Consider the following 22,152-nt stretch of genomic DNA (forward strand, 5'->3'; position numbering starts at 1 on the left):
ATATGATAAAATTAATCAGATAGAATGCATCTCATTATATTCTCTTTCACAATAATATTCACCCTAAAAGACCCCACATGTACATTCCTCTTGAATTCAAGGATGCTCAAATTCTACCATATTAAGTGTGAATAAGCTTAATCAGGTGGAGTTAATTTTTTTATTTGTTTTTAAAGAATTTTTGGTCCAGTGGACCTTTTATTCATTCATAATCCTAAATAATCCACAAAACCAAATAGGAAACAAATTGAGACCAACCCAAATACTTGGTCGGTCCAAAATCTACAGTTTGGGGTTTTGTAGAAACCATCTACATCTTTGTCTCAGTTGCCTCTGGTTGGTGCCTCCATGTCTTTCTCTGCTGAGCTTGCAGCTAAGGTAAGCATTTATCCTGCTCTCCATTGTTACTCCATTACTGCATTTCTAGTTGTTGATGTCAATCCCGCTTCCATGAAGATCTCTTGAGTCAGGCGCCTCGATGTCGATGATGCAATTCTCAGATCCAAAACACTGGCGATCCTAAAGGTCGCAATAACTCGGAGGTTAGTCGAATTTCTATAGTACGCAACTAAAGCTTGTACTATTTCTGCATTTCCGCCCATGTTCTTGCTGCAACTATTATGCAAAAGCTTTTACTTTATATCTAATCTTTGTTGAATGACCTCTGTTACTCCTCTGTATACTCTGTTGTTTGATTGTTGATTGATCTAGTTCGGATTCTCAATGAAGGAACTTGAGCTTTGTCCATATTCAAAATGCATCTTCCTTTCGTAGGTAGACTAATGAATGTGTCGAACTGAACCACTCCTACTGCTCCTATCACTACGTTAGCTACGAAATTCACTAAATTGTTCCCCTCCCTCAGTGTATGTTAAATCCTTGCTTTGGTGATCCTTATTAATTCTCTACATTCCTCCACCTGTTCAATTCTTTCCCAGGGAACTTTCCAAGAGTTCCTTAGACAGTTAACAATGCTGCGTGAGTCTGATTCCAGCCAAAACCCCTCTAATCCAGTCCTTTTACAGTATCTCAATGCCTCCAATATTGCCATGATTTCTGCTTCCATGTTGGTTCTTAAACCAATATCTTCTCCCTGTGCATATACAAGATTACCAAATTCATCCCTAATACAAAATTCATAAGCACTTTGTCCAGGATTCCCTCTGCAAGCACCATCGGTATTCACTTTAAATTTATTCCTTGGTGGTGGAACCCATCTTATGCTCTTGGCATGAAGCCTAGGTTTGTAATCACTAAGACATTTGACTATATTATTCCATTCTGTAGGGATCTTTTGTATCCAAGGGTATTTCACCTTAATTAAAAGATGTATCTGAACTTTGATATGCTCTTTCATCTGATTATAACTGCATTTTCCTCCATGTTTGATTGTGTTCCTTCTCCTCCACAAAGCCCACATTATCATTGCTGGAACTGCTTTCTGAATTGCCATTAGTTTTATGTTAGCATTTTTGGTCCACCATGTTGTGATTACTTGTTGCAACTGCATGCCTTCTATGTTTATACCTGCACAATTAGCAAAATGCTTCCATAGCTTGTTGGCAATAGAAGCTGTTAGAAAAAGGTGGGTCATAGTCTCATATTTGCTTTCATGACAACACCAACATTTTGAGACTATCTGTATGTTCATCCTTTGCAAGTTATCATCTGTAGCTACTCTTCTTTTCCACACCCTCCACAAGAAAAAACATAATTTAAAAGGCATTTTGGGATCCCAAATAAATTCAAAGTCTCTTCTTTTCTCCTTTTTCTTACTCAGACCCTCCCAGGCAGATTTCACACTGAATTCTCCATTTTTTTCAACATCCACCAAGCTTTATCATTCCTCCCCTCTGTTAACTCTGGCTTAACAGTATCTACTATACATTCTATTATCTCTTCTGACAAATGATTCAGAAGCTTATGTTTATCCTAACTTCCATTATGAATGAACTCTTTGACCTCTATTTCTTCTTCCTCAGCATTGTCCCCCTCTATATAGTATAAAGCCCCTTGTTTTGTCCAATTGTCATACCAGAAACTTGAGGAACCATCTTTGATTTGCCACCAAATATTATGTTCCACCTCTTCCCTAATCTGCACCATCTTCCTCCAACTATGAGAACCCCCTAAGCTTTTGGCCATTATAGGATGGGCTTTCTTGCAGTATTTGTTCCACATAAATGCACTCCAAAGTGAGTTTGCAGATACCCTGAACTTCCACCATAGTTTTGCAAAAAGTGCATTGGATAGGTCATGCAGTGATCTGAAACCCAAACCACTCTCTTCTTTTGGACTGCATAAGTCCTCCCATGCTACCCAATGCTTACTCCTTGTACCTGCAATGTTACTCCAAAAATACTTTGCAAATATCATGTGTAACTGTTTAATAATCCCTTTAGGTGGATTCATTGCAGTTAAGAGATATATAGACATTGATTGGAGCACATGAACTATCAAGATGTATCTTTCCCCAAATGAAAGTAATTTATTCTGCCACAATAATATTCTCTTTCTAACTTTCTTCAGCAGCTCTTCAAAATGATCTGTTCTTCTTTTCCCATAAAATATAGGACATCCCAAATAGGTGAAAGGAAAAAGTTCCCTGACCTATTCCTGTCATTTTCCTAATTCTTGAGCAGTCTGCAATGGGCACTTTCTCATGAAGATATAAGAAACTTTTAGATAAACTAATCAGTTGACCAGAAACTTATTCATAGTCTCTTAGCACCTTCATCATCTTTTTTATAGATCTGTGATGTCCAGAACAGAATAAAATGGTGTCATCAGCATATGACAGATGGTTTATGTTTGGGCTCCACTTGGGCATACCATATCCTTTGTAATCAGGTTCCTCATGCAGTTTATTCAAACCCCTTGATAGAACCTCTGCAGCAATGATAAACAAAGTGGGAGACAATGGATCTCCTTGTTTCAATCCCCTGGAGGATTTGAAAAACCCTTGTTTTTGCCCATTAATCAGTATAGAATACCAATTATTAGTTAATAGCCTCCAGACCATATCAATTACTCTCTCCCCGAAACCAAATTTTCTCAACACTTTTGTTAGAAACACCCAAGATACCTTATCATATGCTTTAGCCATATCCAACTTCACTACAATATTATGCAATTTGTTTCTTCTGTTTATGTCCCTAACAATTTCCTGAGCTAACAACACATTCTCAGAGATGCTTCTACCTTTAACAAACCCAGCCTGATTGTTTGAAATAATCTTGGGGAGAATTGGGACAATTCTTTCATGAAGCATTCTAGAGATTATTTTATTAGAAAAGGTACTTAGACTAATTGGCCTTAAATCTGAAAAGGTCACCACTTTTTCTTTTTTGGGTATAAGTACCAAATTAGTGTGAGTAACATACCTTGGCAACTCTTGTCCAGCAAAGAATGCCTACACCATTATAGTGATAGCATTGCCTATGATGTCCCAACATTTCTGAAAAAACAACCCAGAGAAGCCATCAGGTCCACTAGTGCTATCTACATTTAAAGCATCCACCACTACCTTGACCTCTTCTTCTGTTGGTGGTTTACTAATTTTGTCATTCTCCTCCTGTGTGATCAAAGAAGGAATATTCTCCAGCATGCTATAATCTCTGTCTCCCCTCTCCTCAGTGAATTGCTTCTTAAAAACTTTGACAGCTTCTTCCCCAATTCTCTGTGTACCATTAATGATATCCCCTTGATCAGTGTGTATCTCCTCTAAATTCATCCTCCTTCTTCTGCCTTTCACATAAGAGTGGAATAATTTAGTATTTCTATCCCCCTCCTTGAACCAACTCAATCATGATTTCTGCTTCCAATATTCTTCCTCAAGATTCAAGAATCTAATAAGCTTTGCCTCTGCCTTCTTCAATTCTTCCCTTGAATTTTCATTAGGCCTAACCTCCAGTTGAGCTTCTTTTGCCTGAATAATATCCTCTAATGTAGCAATTTGCTGGAAAATATTCCCATATTCTTTTTTGCTCAATTCTGCCAGAGCAACCTTTACTTTTTTCATCTTTGTCTGTACTTCTGTAAATGGGGACCTTACAAAATCAATCTTCCAATTATCCTCTACAATTTTCTTGAAATCTTTGTGTTTTGTCCAGAAATTCAAGAATTTGAAAGGTTTAATCAGTGGTTCACTTTCTGTGTTGCATTTAACCAGTAAAGGTGCATGATCTGACCCTTGTCTCAACAGATGTACTACTTCTGAAGCTGGGAGTAGCTCAAAAAACTTTTGATTGCCCATTACTCTATCCAATCTTTTAAATATGCAAGCCTCCCCTATTCTTCCATTCCACCATGTATATTTACTTCCTGTGAACTTTAACTCTTCAAGGGTACAACTATTCAAACATTGCTCAAAATCAATAGTCTCTAAATTTGACACTGGTAACCCCCCCAACTTTTCCTCTTCATTTCGTATCACATTAAAATCCCCACCTACCACCCAAGGCAAGTGATTTCCTTCAACAACATTCTCCAAATCTTCCCATAATTCAAATCTTTCTATTGCACTGCACCTAGCATAAACTGCTGTCATTATTTTCTGCTTTTGACTGCCAGTGTGAGTGAATCTCACAGTAATTTATTGGATAGTGTCTGATATGATGTGTCCCTCCCACTCTTCATGCCAGAATATCCATATTTTTGAAGAACAGTTAACTAGGGCATTTCTTATACACTACTAAAAAAACAGTGAATACCGACCTAAAAATTTCCGACCTCAAATGGAGGTCGGTAATTTNGTATTTTTAGGTCGCTATTCACAGTTTTTTTAGTAGTGTTAGTCCTATTCTCCTTCTGTAACTCTCTACTTCTGATGGATTTTGAAATGGCTCAAAGAGAGCAATATATGAAAAGTGATGTCTTCTGTTAAGATCTAGCAATCTCTCAAAAGCATTTTGAGTATTCACTGATCTTATATTCCAATATATGATGTTGTCTATCATAGATCACTAGATGTTTGTCTCTCCCTACTACTCCTTGTTTGCACCTGTAAAGGTACTGTAATCCCTGGTTTAGCTCTTCTTAGTCCACTTCTCAGTCTGTCCAGCTGTCTAGGTGACAAATCACCCTCTTTGCCAATGCTTTTAATGTTTTCCTCCATTTCTTCATCCTCATCCTTGTTCCTTATAACACTAATTTACTCTGCATTTAGATCTTCTGGTATCTCATTGGTGTCTGCTACTATGCCACTGGTTCACCAGTTGGATTTATGCTTATACCCCCCCTGCATTTCCACTAACTCTTCATGTGATATTTTATTAGTACTCTGAACACTCTTCCCTGTTTCTTGTTCATTATTTTTGCTCCATTGCTCCCCACTGTTTTTTCCCCACTTCTCCTTACTAATGATCTAGCTTGTTCATGGGTGTTTTGATTTGAATCTTTCTTGTTGTTGTCTGTTTGTGATTGTTCTGATTGCATCTCTCTCTGCTTCTCTACTCCTTCCCTTTTATCTTTTTCCTGCCTGACATTGTCTCGTCCTTCTTTCACCTCTAGTGCAGTAAATTTGTTCACAGTAGTCATAACACCTTCCTCTTGTGGCCTAATTTTTTTGTTCCACTGTTGTGTCATCCATGTCCTTTTTTGTTGTACTCCCCTACCAAATCCATTTTTCAACCTATGCTCCTTGAATATCTGTTCATCATCATTCTGCTGGCCCTTGATGTCGGTTCCTTTTCCTTTATCATCTTCCCTTCCCCCCTCAAGCACTTTGTCTTTATTATCTTTGTCCTCCTTGGGATATAATTCTGGATGCAAAATATAACAAGCCTTTTCATCATGGCCTTGCAATTTGCAAGTTGTACAATATTTAGGAACATAATCATATTTTATTCTAATCCATTTCTCAACTACTTCTCCTGTACTTTGTTTCCTTACCCCTATCTTGATCCTTTTAGGAAAATCAGTTAACAAATCCACTTCCACCTTTACTCTTGCACAACTGGGTCTTGATTGGTTCTTCGTGGCCATATCTACTTGCAGAGGCTTACCCACGGCTGATGCCAATGAAAAAACAGCTTCTTTGACAAAAAAATTCGGGGGTAACTCTGGGAAAGAGATCCAACCTATGGTTGTTGTAGTTTCTTCCTCCGGATCAAAAAGTGGATCCCACTTTAGTGTTCTCATTGGGTAGGACCACCCCCTCTGAGTGATGTAAAAAATTGGCTTTGACAGTAAGTTTACGTAGTCCTCTAGTAGAGAGGCCCTTATCAGCACATATCTATTGCTCAATAAACCAATTTTACATTCTCCTTTCAAGTTACATTATTTGGGGATTAACGATCTGAGTTCTTGAATCTCCGGCCATCCATATGAAAATTTTCCAAGTATGGCATATTGTAGGTCCTCCTTAATTATCATTTGTTCTACTTCCTCCTCCCCCCAAATAACTCTTGGTTCTCCATGCAAATATATAACAGGTTTTAGCGTTAAAGGGATTGATGGTGTTGACTTCATGATATCTGGGCGTAAGGCTCCCAGAAAATTCAAAGCAGACTGTGGTTGGGGCTGGTTGGTATGCGGCTCAACCTCCCCCGATGGAGGCTGTCCGACCGGCATGGCAGCCATGCCACCGGAAGCTATAGTTGAAGGTCGGCAAACTATCGGTGTTGCTAGGGTTTAGATTAGAATTGCACGGTTAGTAATTTTTTTTAAAAAAACAAAAAAAATCCCATTTCTTACCTCTCCTTTATATTTCAATTTTTCCATAGAGAAATAATTTGAATCTCTTGAAATTTAATTTTGTAAATCACATTCTTTCATACTCAAATTTTAATTTGTATCACAATCGATTTATGCTTTAAAAAAAAAGAATATTTTTTAAAAAATATCTAAGGAAACACTAAATCCCCATAAAATATGAATTTATTACAAGTAATTCAATCGTAATTTAAACATCATTTTAATCTTCTTCTTTTTTTCTTTAAAAAACTAGTCAAATCTACTTATGGTAAATGTAAAGCAGCAAATAAATAAAAAGGGATAACACAATTCATAATCATAATCATAAGAAAATTTGCATAGTTAGATGCTGTCCTAAAGTCTTTCGAAGCACTTTTCAAAGTTTTTTTTTTCTTTCTGTGTGTGTGAGAAATGTGAATGTGGTCAAAAATATGAAATTCTAGGAGCCGCCCCATGTTTTAATTTTCTATTAAACTATCATACAAAGTGCAATGGTCCAATTTGTCCATGCATCTTTTTGAAAACGAATTCAAAATATAAATTTTATAAAAAAAATATTTGTAATTATTAATATCAACACACACTTTGCGAAAATAAGATACAATAAAAGAAATTTATTTATATATTAGATTCGTATGAAACTATTATTAGAAGAGCTTTTGCTTTTATCAACCGGCCTGCTAATATACTTGCTAGACATTTTAATTTTTATATTCTATGTATTGAACATATCAATTTTTATAATATTCTATTAAGTTGACTTACAACGATATAAGTATTTTTTTTTATGACAATTTGATAGGTTGATCTTAAAAATAGAATACTAATATGTTTTATATATAAATTATATTGCAAAGTCTGTTACATTTTATTCGATTTTATTTGATTTTATTCTTGTCATTTAGGGTTGGTTGTTTGGGATTAATAAGTTGATCTTTGAATTATAATAACTGAATTAATGAATATATTGGTTGATGTATTGTTCATTCGACTAACAATAAAATTTATATTGAAAATAATCTAAAATGTGTGTTTGTTTAAACTTGAAATGAACTTTAATTTAGTTTCAACTTTAGAAATGAAAATATGAGCCATTTTATTATTTTATCCCCAGATTAATAATTTGGAAATTATAATTTAAGAAAAGTAATATAACAATTGTTAAAAGATGCTCATATTGAAAATAAAAATTATATACCAAACATGTAATCATTATTTACCACAAAATTATAATTTCTTATAGTTTATTGTGTGGCATACCACATCCAAAATAATTTTTAACAGTAATTAATTAGCGGCAATAGCTTAATTATTGCTATATGTATGTATTTTTAACGGTAATTAACACTTTTTGTAATATTTCTAAAACATAGAGCGACTTCAAATCCAATAACAATAATCTAATATCGACAAAAAAATTAACACGTTTTGCTAATATACATACTTATTGATGCTAAAAATTGTATTTGTTATAATTGCAGTCTTGCAGCAAGTAAATAACTATTAAAGTTCTAAGAAATTAAATATTAAATTTTGACTCCAAATATAATTTTAATAGTGAGATAACTTTAGCAATAAAAATTTTAAACATCAAATTTTATTAAATTTATTAAATTCTCTATCCAACCCTAACTAGTTACAATTATATATATATATATTGTAAAGAAGGTATAATGAAAATATTGGAGAAATAAACGATAACAATGGTAAATAATATGACAACAAAGCGAAGAAAATAGGTAATCATAAAAATTGAAGTATTAGATAATAAGAGAGCTAAGAGAGAATAAATATTGCTCTGCTATTATTATTGGATTTTAAAATATGAGAAACGAAATGATTTTTACATTAAATGAGTTGTCACTTTTTTAATAAGATACAATAGTACATATTCATATTATATATCCTTGTTGACTATAAATAAAAGAGGTTTTTTTCTCTTTTTTTGTTTTGGTAACTAACATTTTATTAATTACCAGCGACAAAACATTACAAAACAAGCAACTATCACATCATGCTTTGTTCTCAAAATTAAAACATCAAAACTAAACTCTAACACTACAACCTATTACTTAGAATTTAAATTCATTAACAACATTTTTAATACTATCAAGAGCTCTAGCAATAGTCACGTATGCTATCTCTTTGGCTACACTTTCTTCCATTTTGCTCTTTTCCAAGAAAATTCTGTTATTCCTTTCAATCCACACCCCATAGACACCTTCAACCAAGATAATCTTGAATATTTAGGTTGTTTTAGTCTTCCCCTTCCCATGTTGGATACACCACTGTATAAACTGTCTCATGTCATTGGAACTTCACTATGATGATGAATCCATGTAAACAACCCTTTCCAAAGTTTTCTAGCAAATTGGCATTGGATGATCAGATGCTCTATAGTCTCTTTTGCATTCTTGCATAAGATACAAGTCTTATTTACTTTCACACCTCATTTAGCTAGCTTGTCAACTATTGCTAACTTCTGGTTAAGCATGAGCCACATAGTGAAGTAAGCTTTTGGCCTTGCTGCATTGTTGAACACGAGGCATTTTTAGTCAGGTTTTTATTGCTCACCCATCATGTACATATAAATTTGCCTGATCATACTCCCTTTCTTGCCCCTCATCAGTTAGACTTGATCAATTATATGTTTAACACTCATGACTTTTCTTATCATCCAGCTGACTTGTTTGTTCAAGTGCTCTGCCCCTTTATTTAGTATGTATGTATCTATTTGATCCAAAGTTTATCCTCCTTATTTGCTAAGTCCCAACATAATTTGTCCACTGCTTTATTCCAGACTTGCATATTAATCAATCCCATGCCTCCTGCAGATTTAGGAAAACACATTCTCTCCCAAGCAACTAGTGCCTTTTTAGTAACATATCCAACCCCTGACCATAAATAGCTTCTGCATAACCCCTCAATCAGCTTAATTATCTTTGTTGGGATAATGAAAAGTTGTGCCTAGTAAGATTGCACTCCAAACAACACAGTCTGTACCAATTGTGTTCTACCTGTATAGGACAATTTCCTAGTCCATGAATTGATCTTGGCCATGATTTTGTCAATGAGAGGGTACCACTGGATTATTGTCAGTTTCTATAGATTCCTTCTGCATATTTTCCTACAAGTAAAGATATAAAGTATTTGTATAATTTGTTACTGACTTTGAGTTCAATGAAGTTATTGGTGTTTGAGATATTACTACACCAATAATAAATATACATATTTAATTTTATCATGCGAGAAAATAATCCATAACATCAAATATAACAAGAGATTAAAGTTTTAAAACACACACAATGAATTTTATGGTCTTAAATATTTTATATATAAAGTTCTTACTTTTTTATTTTTCCAATTTATTTTCAAAACCTAATGTATTATCTCTAAACACAGTAATATAACATTTATTAATATTATACTCTAATTATTGACCTTTATATCTTTCATGTACTCAAAACCTTGATAGATGGAGTGAGAATATTCTTGAATAATGTCATAAATTAAAGATGAAACTAGTGTCTTTCTCCATATAACCCAAAGTTTTTTTGAATGATCTGTTAAAGAAAAACAATGTTCCAGAATAGACAAGACTAGCTTCTTTTATATAATATTTACTTAATTTTGATGATTAGGAGAATAAAAGTCTTCTATGTTTGTCTGCCTCATGCTAGCCATTTGCGTACACACAAAGAATTTAAATTCTCTACATATCAAAAGCTCCTTTAATTTCCTTGATTCCCCATTAATGGTTGAGGTTTCCCTCTAATATTTATTTAGATTTCAGCTTTATGATTAATATAATTAATTAAATTTCTTATAGACAAGATTTCTTACAATAATAATAATAATAATAATTAAAAAAAGGTTTACTTCTAATAATCATCTTTTAATGATGGAGCTAGTTGTACAACCTATCTAGAATTTATCAAATGAAAGAAGCAATACTTAAGTTTTTACATCTTTAGTGTGTTTAAAGTTAAATTGTAATTTAATAAATATAAAAGTTGATATCATTTTTTTAGTCTAAATAAAAAGAAAAAAATCACAAAAATAAAATTTAAATAATAATTTTTTTTTCTTAAACTTTGTGTTGATTTAAAATATATGTAGCATATTCTATATTAAAAAGAGTATGTATATTTCATATTCTCATTCTTCTAAAACTTTAAAATAGGGAATTAATAGGCTTTTAAAGAGTGTCCTCTACCTCTTGTGTTATTTGGGTTGGCCTATAAGAAAAAATTAGGTCAAGTATTTTGAAGCTTTTTTAAATCATTGAAAGTTATTTTATGAAATTATATAGACAAAACCTTGTTGTTTCGAATTAAATTAGGTTTAAGGTTTATTTTCTTTAATATAATATCACTTATCAAACTCAACTCTATCCTAATTCGAGTTAAATTGCTCATATTATATTGTTCATACTTCAGATATTCAATATCACTTCTGAACAAGAAGGGGTGTTGAGTCTCCTGATTGATTTCTTTAATATAATACCACTTATCAGAATAAACTCTATCCTAATTCTTGTTAAATTGTTTATTTTATAGTGTCCATGTTTTAAATATTTAATACTACTCCTAAACATGATGGTAGTGTTGACTGTTAAGTCTCCTGATTAATTCTTTAATGTATATTACTTATCAGAATTAATTCTATCTTAATTCAAGTTAAATTGATCATTTTATATTATCAATATATACTTCAAATATTCAGTACTATTCCTAAACATAAGGGGGTATTGAGTTTAGTGATTGATTCTTTAATAGTGAAATAATCTCTTTATATAATTTTGACAATATTTAAAGACTTTCTAATAATGTAAAAGAAAAAAATATAGACCATCAGTAAGAAAAGAGAATCCTATAAAGAAGGAATATTAGACAATAATTTATGTTTTCTTCACAAGTCTTACTTCTTTATATTAGACAATAATTTATGTATTCTTCACAAGTCTTGCTATAAAATTCTTACTTTGTGTAGGTATAAAGTATTATACTTTGAGTGGTTCCTTCTTAGTGCTGTTTTTTTTTTTTTTTTTTATTTGTCCCCTCACCCCCAACTATATTTTGGAGAATAGTCAATGAGGTAAAGTAAATATTCTAAGGTTGAAACTTATAAATAGTACTGCGCAGACAACGTGTAGAATAATGATTAGAAAATATGAAATTAGCAACGGATAAATATTTATAGTTTAATCATAAAATTTCATGCTAATTTTATTTAGTTATGAATTAGATATGAATTATATAAAAAATTCAATTACCTAGGATTGTATTTGCGTTATATTAACTAATAGTCACCGATAAATTTTATAGATAATTTCATATTTTCTTGGGTGAATTAAAAGATCCAACTTACTCTTTCTTGTATATTGATTGTAAATTTAAATATGAAATCTTTAAATTTTGTGAAATAAAATTTATATATTTTAAATCTATATAAAAAAATTATATAGACCACAATAATTAACAATTTAATTTTTTTTAAAAAAAAAAACATAAAAAAGAAAACAATCATAAAAATTTTATCTAACTTTTGAAAATCAAACGGCGCCACATAAAAGAAGAGAGTGTAAAGGATAAGAACCACAAACACTAAGGGCCTGTTTGGCCATGCGATATGGAATCATGAGATGAAATTGAAGTTTTGTTTGGACATGCGATATGGAATTTTTGTGTTGTATATTTTCTCATAAACATAAAAATCTCATGAGTTGTAAAACTATTAAAATAGCCCCAATGGTTTATTCAATCTTATCAAATAAACAAAAATTTATAAAATTGCATAATAAATTATTACAAAGCTATTTGTTCTCCGCTTAAGTAATTGTTTCATCTAACTTTAATTTAATAAAAAAATGAACATAAATTGTAGTGTACTAGTCTTTAATATAATCCTCCCACATAGTACGGACAATTTCATCACGTTGAACTTGCATTTCTCGATCATGTGACCGAGAAGACGAACCAACATTGTTACTTTGAGCCATTTGTTGGTCAATATCATCCACAACCATATTTTCATGCTCATAGACCATAAATATCTCATCAGTACTTTGGTATTCTCGCAAATAATTATGTAACACTGCACAAGTTATGACAATTTTCACTTGTGTATCAATATCATAATGATTCATGCCTTGTTTCAGTATTCTAAATCTATTTTTCCAAGCTCCAAAAGTCCGTTCAATCACATTGCGCAGAGATGAATGCCTATAATTAAACAGTTCTTTGGCATTTTGATGCTCTCTTTCACCTCCTCGGTAATCTTGCAAATGATAGCGTAGTCCTTTGTATGGAGCTAAAAATCCTTTTGTGTTTCGAAAACCAGCATCAACGACATAATATTTATCTACCAACAAATATTTTATAAAGAATTACTAAAAGCATATGTGACGTAAATGAGACAGCTTTGTGTAAATAAATAATATTTATTCTAAGGATGTAATTTAAAGTTACCATGTAGCGAAATGGAAATTGTGACGTTGGTTCAACAAGTGCATTCTCAAGTACTTTACTATCATGTGCAGTACCTTCCCAACCAGCAACAATAAAGGTAAATCACATATCAAAATCACAAGCACATAAGACTATATGTTGATGAGAATAATAAATTTTATGTCGGTGAGAATAATAAATTTTTAAAAAGTAATGATGTGATTATAGATTTTATTTACTTATGAAATAAATGGTTAGTAGATATAAATGTGGGGTTGTTTTAACAAAATATAAACTCGTAGATCAATTTTTGTATTAAAATATCTCAAATCATGATATGGAATTCCCATATAATTCCATATTATGGTTTTTGGAGAATATGGAATCACATCTCATGATATGGAATCATGAGATGGAATCAGCGTAAAATCGCATATCCAAACGCATTCCATCTCATGATACCATATCGTGATATGATATCGCATGACCAAATGCCTACTAAATTCTTATGCACAACTTAATATATTATACTTTATTAATTTGATTTACTTACCCACTTTCCTAAGAGATTACGAAAGTACATTATCACTAAAAACAACAAATTGACTAGTAATAGTGTTTAGTGGGGAAGGCCCTATAGAAAAATCTAATATCATTTATCTCCACTAGTTGCACTTTATGTGTTTTTTGTTGAAGTATAATAATAGTATAGACTAAAGTAGCCAATTTTGAAGTTGGAGTAAGACTTGACCTCAAGAAATTAAATTAGGAATCTTGTGACCTAATTACAAATCAAAATTAGTATAACACTTTACTTTTTTTTTTCCAAACACTTCCACAAATCACACTGGCAATCAATTTCTGACATAAAAAAGTCTCATACTATCCAACTTCTCAATTTTCCTTCTATTATTTATTCTTTGCACATGCTAAATGTTTACTTCAAACAATACTTGCACCGAATCAAATTTATTTATAATGGTTATATATAATGATAAATAGCTATCATCAAGTGATATATATATAAGTATTGTCTACCAAATATATGTGTATTGTTTTTATAAATTTAATACAACCATTGAGTATTGGTAAAAGAATTCCTTCTAAGCTTATTCGTAATATATGTGTAGGGGTGTACATGACCAAATTATTTGTGTAAAAAATTTAAATTTATAAATCAAACCAAACTTTAATAAAATTCGGATTTTTTCGGGTTTTTCCACCTCGGGTTGGTTCGGGTTTTTCAAATACCAAACCAAACCATTGTGTCGAAATTTTAAATTTATAAATCAAACCAAACTAATAAACCTCAGATTTTTTCAGATTTTTGGATTTTTTTGGTAAAGTTTGCATACAAACATATAATTAACTTGTGCTCCAAATATTTCTTTAGTCCAACCAAATTACAATTATCTAAGGTGTTTCTTAAGAAAATAACACAAAATATGACACTAAAATATTCAATAAAAAATAATAATGAAATCATCATATAAAATAAATATTGCAAAGTCATAATGAAAATGATCATAATTTAAAAGTTCTAAATCATGCTAAAATAAGTTTAATAAGTATTAGTTACATTACTAAATATTTAAGGAAAATTAAAATTAAATTATGTATTTTAATTGTCTAAACCAATGTAAAACTAAAGAACAAATATTCAATATTATTGTCATTCTTAGTGTTGAATTGATTTTCTTTTTGCATTAGTATTAATTTGATTTTGATTTAAGTTTTATTATAATTATCAACATCTATAAACTATAATCTTTATTGGACCATTCCGAATTCTAAGTTTTAAACTTGAAGCAATATATTAAAAGATAAAAACTATGAAATAGTATAAGAAATATTTTAAAATTATATCAATGTAAATATTTTTATGTGTAAAATAAAATTTTAAAATTACATATTTAATGTTGAGTTGGTTTGGTCTCGGTTTGTTTTTTTTTAATTGAAACCAAAACAATCCAAACATAGTCGGATTTTTTTTTCAATACCAAACCACTAGTCGGGTTTTTTGTTCGGTTTGACTCGGTTTGCGGTTTGGTTTGGTTTTTGGTTCGGTTTTGTACACCCCTATATATGTGTAAGACAAGAGGGAGTTGCTTAGATAGTAAACATCCCTCACTTCCATTTCAAAGATTGTGAGTTCAAATTACTTACAGAAGGAGCGAAAAGAGTGAGAGCTCTAAGGATGGGTATTTTTTAAAAAATAAATAATATATGTGTAACTCTTTTCTAGTTGCACACTATGTGTTTTAAGTAGAAGAATGTAAGCTTAAATCGTTATGAAGTAGGACGAAAAAATAATACTAAAATTTAACATAAAAAGGTAAGATGAAATGACCTAATCACTTAACAAATACTCCACTCCACTTTTCACACACAATATTGGGAAAAAAACAAAGAAGATGATTGACATGAATAGTGCACCGAATTTATTGCAAAGAAGATGATTAAACTTTCAAATCTTCAAGGTTCTTCTAAACTTTTTTGAAAATTCTACAGAAATCAACAATTTTTATTTTTTAGGCGTGCATTGAATAAATTTGTTCATATGTAATAACTTATAAATAGAATAAGAGATATAAATCGCATTAGACAAATGTTATTTGACGAGTTATGTATTCTCGAGAAGTTGTTGAGTCCTCTATTAGTAAACATTATTTAGGATCCTTGATCTTATTTAATGATATATATATCCCTTGATGAGTTAGGGGTTTGAATTAAGCTCAATATTCGTTTCTTTCTAATGATATTAGAGTTAGGTCTCATCCAATTAACTCATAAATTAGTCTATATTAATTAATAATATGAAATATTTAAGTTTAATAAGTCAAGAGGCAAATGATACGTTAGCACATAATGGTTTTCTTCATGACTAAGCTTTAACCCTCTTGGCCCCAAGGAGCTTATATCACACCAAATCTTCTTTTAATTTTAAATAAAATAGAAAAGTAGATTTATTTATTTTTTTGGTACAAAAAAAGTAGAATTACTTGTTACTACCCCACCCCAATAATGCCACCTGACTCAAAAGTCAAAAGTTATACAATGACCAAAATACCCTCAAATAACCCCTTCCCTCTTCCCCTTTAAATACTACACTCTTCACCTAGTTTCATCCCTTTTCTCCTTCTATCTTCCTACCCACCCCCTCTATAAGAATTTTTCCGATCATGTTGTCCACTATTCTGTCCTCCGATGGGCTTTTTTCGAACACCTTCCCTTCTTTTTACGATGATTTCACTCAATGGAATTACATCGAACCGACTTCTATATTCCCTGAACCAGGGGTAGAATCGGTATTTTCACCAATGCAATCCCCAAACCCTGAACCGGTAATTTCACATGACTCCGGTTCAGGCTCTGACAAATCTAAACCCGAGTCTCCTAACGATAGCCCGAATTTGGCTATAAACGAGAGAAAACGAAAGCGTATGATATCGAATCGCGAATCAGCGAGGCGATCCCGCATGCGTAAGCAAACACATTTGGAGAACTTGAGGAACCAATCGAACCGGCTTAAACTTGAAAATCGGGATTTAACGAACCGGGTTCAGTTGGTAATCGGTCATTACCAACTTATTGAGAGAAACAACGAGATGCTCCGAGCTGAATCGCTTTTACTACGACAAAGACTCGAAGGCATATGTGACATCTTAATCACACGACAACTTCAGCAACAATTGTACAATTCCGCCTTTGCATGGCCGTGCAATAATTTATACGTGGAACAAAGACCACATATCATTAATCAACCTATAATAAATCATCAATAAAACATGTTTTGCCAGAGGGAGAATCTTCGAATCTATGTTGTTCGAACATTTTTAAAATGTTATCATATCTGACGACATTTTTAAAATATCTGAATAACATAGTTTTAAAGCACTATATACCTCAAACATGGATAGATGGACCAAAAGAGAATAATTTCTTTCTCACTCTCTATCTATTTCTTGTAAATTAAAAGATGTTAATAGAATAAAATCACTATAGGCTCTAGGAGTTTTGAGGTTGTGGGAAACCAAATGGTGGTTTTATTTTTAAGCAAAAAAACCAGTCATTATGGTGTGTACTAAAAGACTTTATGGATTGTCTAATTTGGCTTTATTCTATAAAATATACTATAAAGTCTTTTTCCTTGTCTTTATATATTTTATAACCTTGCATTTCAACTATAGCTTAGTTTACTTTTCCACACTTTCAAATGCGTACGTCTCTTAAATCATTATTGCGCCTTTATTAACTAGTGCATAAAACAATATGAATTCATATTATTGAATTTCATAACATTTATTCGATGTTTGGTATCAATATTGGAGTCCAACAATTAATTTAAATTTGTGCATTACAATACCGATTTCTAGGGTCGACCCTCTCAATATGATTTTTTTCATTCTCAGGACTCGAACTCGAGATCTCTAATTATGAAATAATCTCAACTATTCTACCACAACCCATGGTGATAAAAATATTTTTAATTGAATGTATCATTTGTCGTACACTACTCGAAATATGTTTTTTCGATCATGTTTCAATTGAATTAGCTCACTAAGAAAGCGCATTGTGAAAAATAGATTTTCATTTGAAATATTGAAAATAATCGTTGAATAGTTTTTCTTTTCTTACTAATCATTCAACACATATATGAAAACAACCACTGGACATTTTTTTCAGTAAAACTTTCCCAAAAAATAGTGATTTTTCAATAGTGATATTTTCACCAACTAATTAAAAATTTAAAATACTCAATACGATAAATATATCATTTATATGTTATAGAAAGCGAGTGAGATGGGACAAACTTATTACTATTGTTCTTTTGAAAAAAAACTACTAAACTATGAGTTATTGTCTTTTTATATAGACCCCACAATATTATGATTAAAGGCTCAATCTAATCACCCATGCCATTATAAGCTGGTCAATCTAATTTATAAATTTTAATTTTGACATAGTCCATCTAGTTTATAAATATTTTTTAATTTATTTATATGTTTGATAAACACCTAAATTGTTTATGTCAAAATTAAAGCCATAAATTAGCCATAACCCCTAGCCCCTAACTTATGATTTTACACCTTATAAGTACTTAGGATTTGACCAAATTTTTTATAATCTTGTCCCTCATATATGTTGTAATTTGTGAATACTTTAAATTATAGTACTTAACTTTTAATTATCTTTCTACTTTATTCCTTCCGTCGTCATTTGTAATGTAAAAGACTTAAAAATTTAATGGTTTTTTTAAAAAAATAATTTAAAGGATATTTTAGTAATTTTAATAGAAATATTACTATCGACATTTTTAACCAAACATACTACTATTACATTTTTGTTTGTTTAATCAACTAATCCAAATGAATTCCAAGAAACTAATCCAATAACATAAGATTATTTGTGTGTGTTTATGTCACACCATTATCATTTCCCTTTCACCAAAGTGTTTAATTTATTTATTTATCAAAGATAATAGCATTTTTTCATTATTATAGTTGAGTAGGCATTTCTATTATGCAATAGACATTCCCCTCGTAAGAGTATAAAATTAGCTAAATTTAAATTATTTGCAATAAAATTTGTATTAAAAAAATAATCAAGATAGAAAAATATTACAATAATCATAGTATTTGATTTCTGCATAGTGAATGTACAATCCTTATGAATATTCTTTGATTCTTCTTTTCAAAAATATATGTTCAAGTGTTTTTTAACTTAGATTTTAAATTTTGTGGACTTGATAGGTCTTTTTATTTTAATTTATTATATAACATTTTTTTCTTTTTTTAATAGTCAGTTTAAAAAAGAATTATACATATTTCTAAATTTAGTAGGTAGTAATAATTTAAGTTAAAACTTTTCATTTTACATTTAAATGAAATAATTTATAATCACATAAATATTTAAAATTTATTTAAATCACAAAATTTAAAAATTTACGTACATATAAATTGAGACGAAATGAATTATATGTTTACAAATTACACTATTGGGTAAGTTAACTACAATAATTCCAACTCTTCCGATCCTATGAAACCTAATATTATTATCCAAAAATAGAGTGAGAATATTCTATAGTCTATCAAATTAATTACACTAGCATGGTGTGTTAATATTCAATTTAATGTCGGTACCTATAACTTTATTTTATGATTTGCTTTATGCATTTAAATTCATATTTAATATTATAACATTTAAATTGTTACATGCATCAACTAACATATATATTTTCATGTTACTGATATCTTTTAGTTGTGATTAATAAATCTTTTATAAGTGGCATGATTGTATATACTCCCTCCATCTTAATTTAATTATATTAATTATATGCATGTGAAGCACTTTAATTGGATATAATTATTAAAACAAGTTATAAACTTTTTTTTAAAAGTAAAATTAAATATTTTTACATATAAAATAATATTTCTATCATCTTTTTTAAAATAAATTTTAAAAAATACATCACATAAATTATAACTAACTATTGAAGGATGAAATCATGAAAATTGTGAAAAATCAAAATTAATTGATGCAAATAGAATAAGACAGGTAACCGACCGGTTGTGAGTTGTGACCTAATTATTATAATTGACACTTTAAATACTCACTTATGTGGAAAAAAATGTTAGGCTGGTCTGCTATTTTAAAAAAGAAACATGTGGTAATTTTTGGTAGGTAAGGACCAAGGATGGCTACTATACAATTTACATTCTTTCTTTACTCACTAATCGAGTTTTATATTTGTATTGAAATTTAATAAGATTCATTTTTAAGATCAGGTTCTAAACAACCTTTCTTCCATTCCTATTGAAGAATTTAAATACAAAATTTTAAATTATAAAAAGAGTTTCAAACTGAATTATATCTTATCACAATTCATATTTGATCACCTTTTACTTTTAAATGCTTTTTTTTTCCTTTTTAACTTTTTTGATTTAGAAGATCCCACATGCCTCATTTTTCTCTTCTATTTTCCACATAGCAACTTCCAAATTAGATGTCAATAAAGATGTCAAGGAATTGGAAGTGACCATGTGTTTCTTCCTTTAATTAATTTTCTTCACCTATAAGTTTACTAAATTGATGAGTATATTTAGTTAGATGTTAATTCCAATTTAAGAAGTTAAGGTCATGCATGCACGTGTTGCATACCATTTTCTTGGTATACATGGGAGAACCTTAATTTTAAGAGTAGTTTGGTAGATTGTATACTTCGATCACTACTAAAAAAGCAAAAAAAATAGTAACAAACAATTTATCATTAATTCTATTTTCAATTATATAAATTTTTGAGTAATTTAATATAATATTTTTAATAATGTGAATAATTAACGTGAGATAATGAAGTAAGAAGTAAGTGATTCAAGATTTCAAATTAGGTCAATCCATTATTGTTGTGTAGTAGACTAGTAGTATCCAAATTAGGTCCACCAAAAGTTTAATTGATTATCCAAATCTTTGGTTCATAAAAAGCAGAATCATTGAATCTTTCAGGAAAAAAAATGATAAATTGATACTTAGTACTTTTCCAAGTTCATATTATATGATATTTTTAGTTTTTTTATATTTTATTTAAAATAAATAGTTTTTTATATAATTAAAAAATAGTTCTTTCTTTGAAATTAATTATTTAGATAAAATACAATTTTATATATAATAAAAAATTATATTAAATAGACGTTATTTAATTAAGAGTAATATAATAATAAAAAATAATAATAATAATAAGTGAATTTCTTAAAGATTATGTTCAAGCAAAACACTTACTTTATTGGTTTAAAAAGAATGACCTCCTTTCATTCTTAGTTTGTTTAAAAAGAACGATTTTTTTCTTTTTTTCGGAATATTTTAATTTCAGCTCTCCACATAGCATGTTTAAGGCCACAAGATTAATAAATATTTTGATACATTTGACACAATTTTAATTTAGGATCAAAAGTATTTCTTTTTTTTTTAAACGTCGTATCAAATTAAACTAGGTCATTTTTTTTAAACGGAGTATAATATAATATGAATTTGAGGGAGCCGTACACTACAGGAAAAGTGTGAATTACATGGGGATTTTCCTGGGAATTAGTATGAAAATCTGTAGGAAACTTATTTTCCTGCAAATTTTCATACTAATCCCCAAAAAAATCCCCGTGTAATTCACATTTTTCTTGTAGTGGTAGTTATATAAAAAGGAATGTCGGCAACATCTCATAATTACATTAATCGACTTAGCTTCCAAAAATAGTTCCAAGTGTAATTCTGGAAAATATTACTATTAAATTTTGACTTGTAAATACAAGATTTGAAAAATAGAGAATTAAATTCCAAGAAAATTGTGTTCTAATTTTTTTTAAAAAAATAATCGTGTGTTTTCTTGTGATGACTGTTGTTGAGACGATTTATTATATTGGCAGGTATAAACTTAAAAAGTTATATCCATCAATAACATGTTAATATAATTTTTAATCAAAATATATTTACTTGTGATTAATATATTTTGTTCAAAGAAGAAGAATTCGTTGAAGATTCAAACAAATATAAGAGACATAATATTGTATGATGAAAATTATGAGGAAAAAATATAATCAATTAAGATTATTTCCACGATTTGAGCTCCAAGTTTAATGGAAAGAATAACATTTGAAATATTTAAATTTCAAATTTGAATGATTTACTATAATTCTATATCTTAGAATAAAGAAAAACTTGAATCTAGGGGAAACAATTCGGTAGATACAAGATTTGTATCTATAATTTCAAACTTGAAAAGTTTATTTTCAAATTTTGAATGATTAACTACTTTATGATTCATTGACACTATAAAAAAAAAAAAACTTGCGTGTTGGAGGAAAATTCAACACAAGGAAGATTCTTACTTATAACACTCAAGAAAAATAATAAAGAGATTCAAGGTTGATTTACTTCTTTTAACTAAAGGAATGATCAAGATTTATGGAGTACCAACATCGATTCTGTCAAACCCCAAAACCAGATGTGATGGCACGTG

At 30.1% G+C, this 22,152-nt stretch overlaps 1 protein-coding gene and 1 long non-coding RNA gene across 2 annotated transcripts; both read left to right on the plus strand.

Annotated features, from left to right (window-relative positions):
* Positions 1-241: 241 nt before the first annotated feature.
* Positions 242-6,608, plus strand: LOC125871773 (uncharacterized). The gene is made up of 3 exons (XR_007447042.1): positions 242-378; positions 457-542; positions 6,435-6,608. It is a non-coding gene; the product is annotated as an uncharacterized LOC125871773 (long non-coding RNA).
* A 9,398-nt stretch (positions 6,609-16,006) lies between these two features.
* LOC125871244 (bZIP transcription factor 11-like) lies at positions 16,007-17,254 on the plus strand. The gene has a single exon (XM_049551843.1). The coding sequence runs from the start codon at positions 16,328-16,330 to the stop codon at positions 16,928-16,930; it is 603 nt and encodes a 200-aa protein (XP_049407800.1). The 5' UTR covers positions 16,007-16,327; the 3' UTR covers positions 16,931-17,254.
* The last annotated feature ends 4,898 nt before the right edge of the window (positions 17,255-22,152 follow it).

The sequence above is a fragment of the Solanum stenotomum genome, chromosome 7 (genome assembly GCF_019186545.1).
Source record: "Solanum stenotomum isolate F172 chromosome 7, ASM1918654v1, whole genome shotgun sequence".
Taxonomy (NCBI): Eukaryota; Viridiplantae; Streptophyta; class Magnoliopsida; order Solanales; family Solanaceae; genus Solanum; species Solanum stenotomum.

Coding starts and splice junctions, on each gene's coding strand:
- LOC125871244 (XM_049551843.1), top strand. CDS start 16,328: ATGTTGTCCACTATTCTGTCCTCCGATGGGCTTTTTTCGAACACCTTC.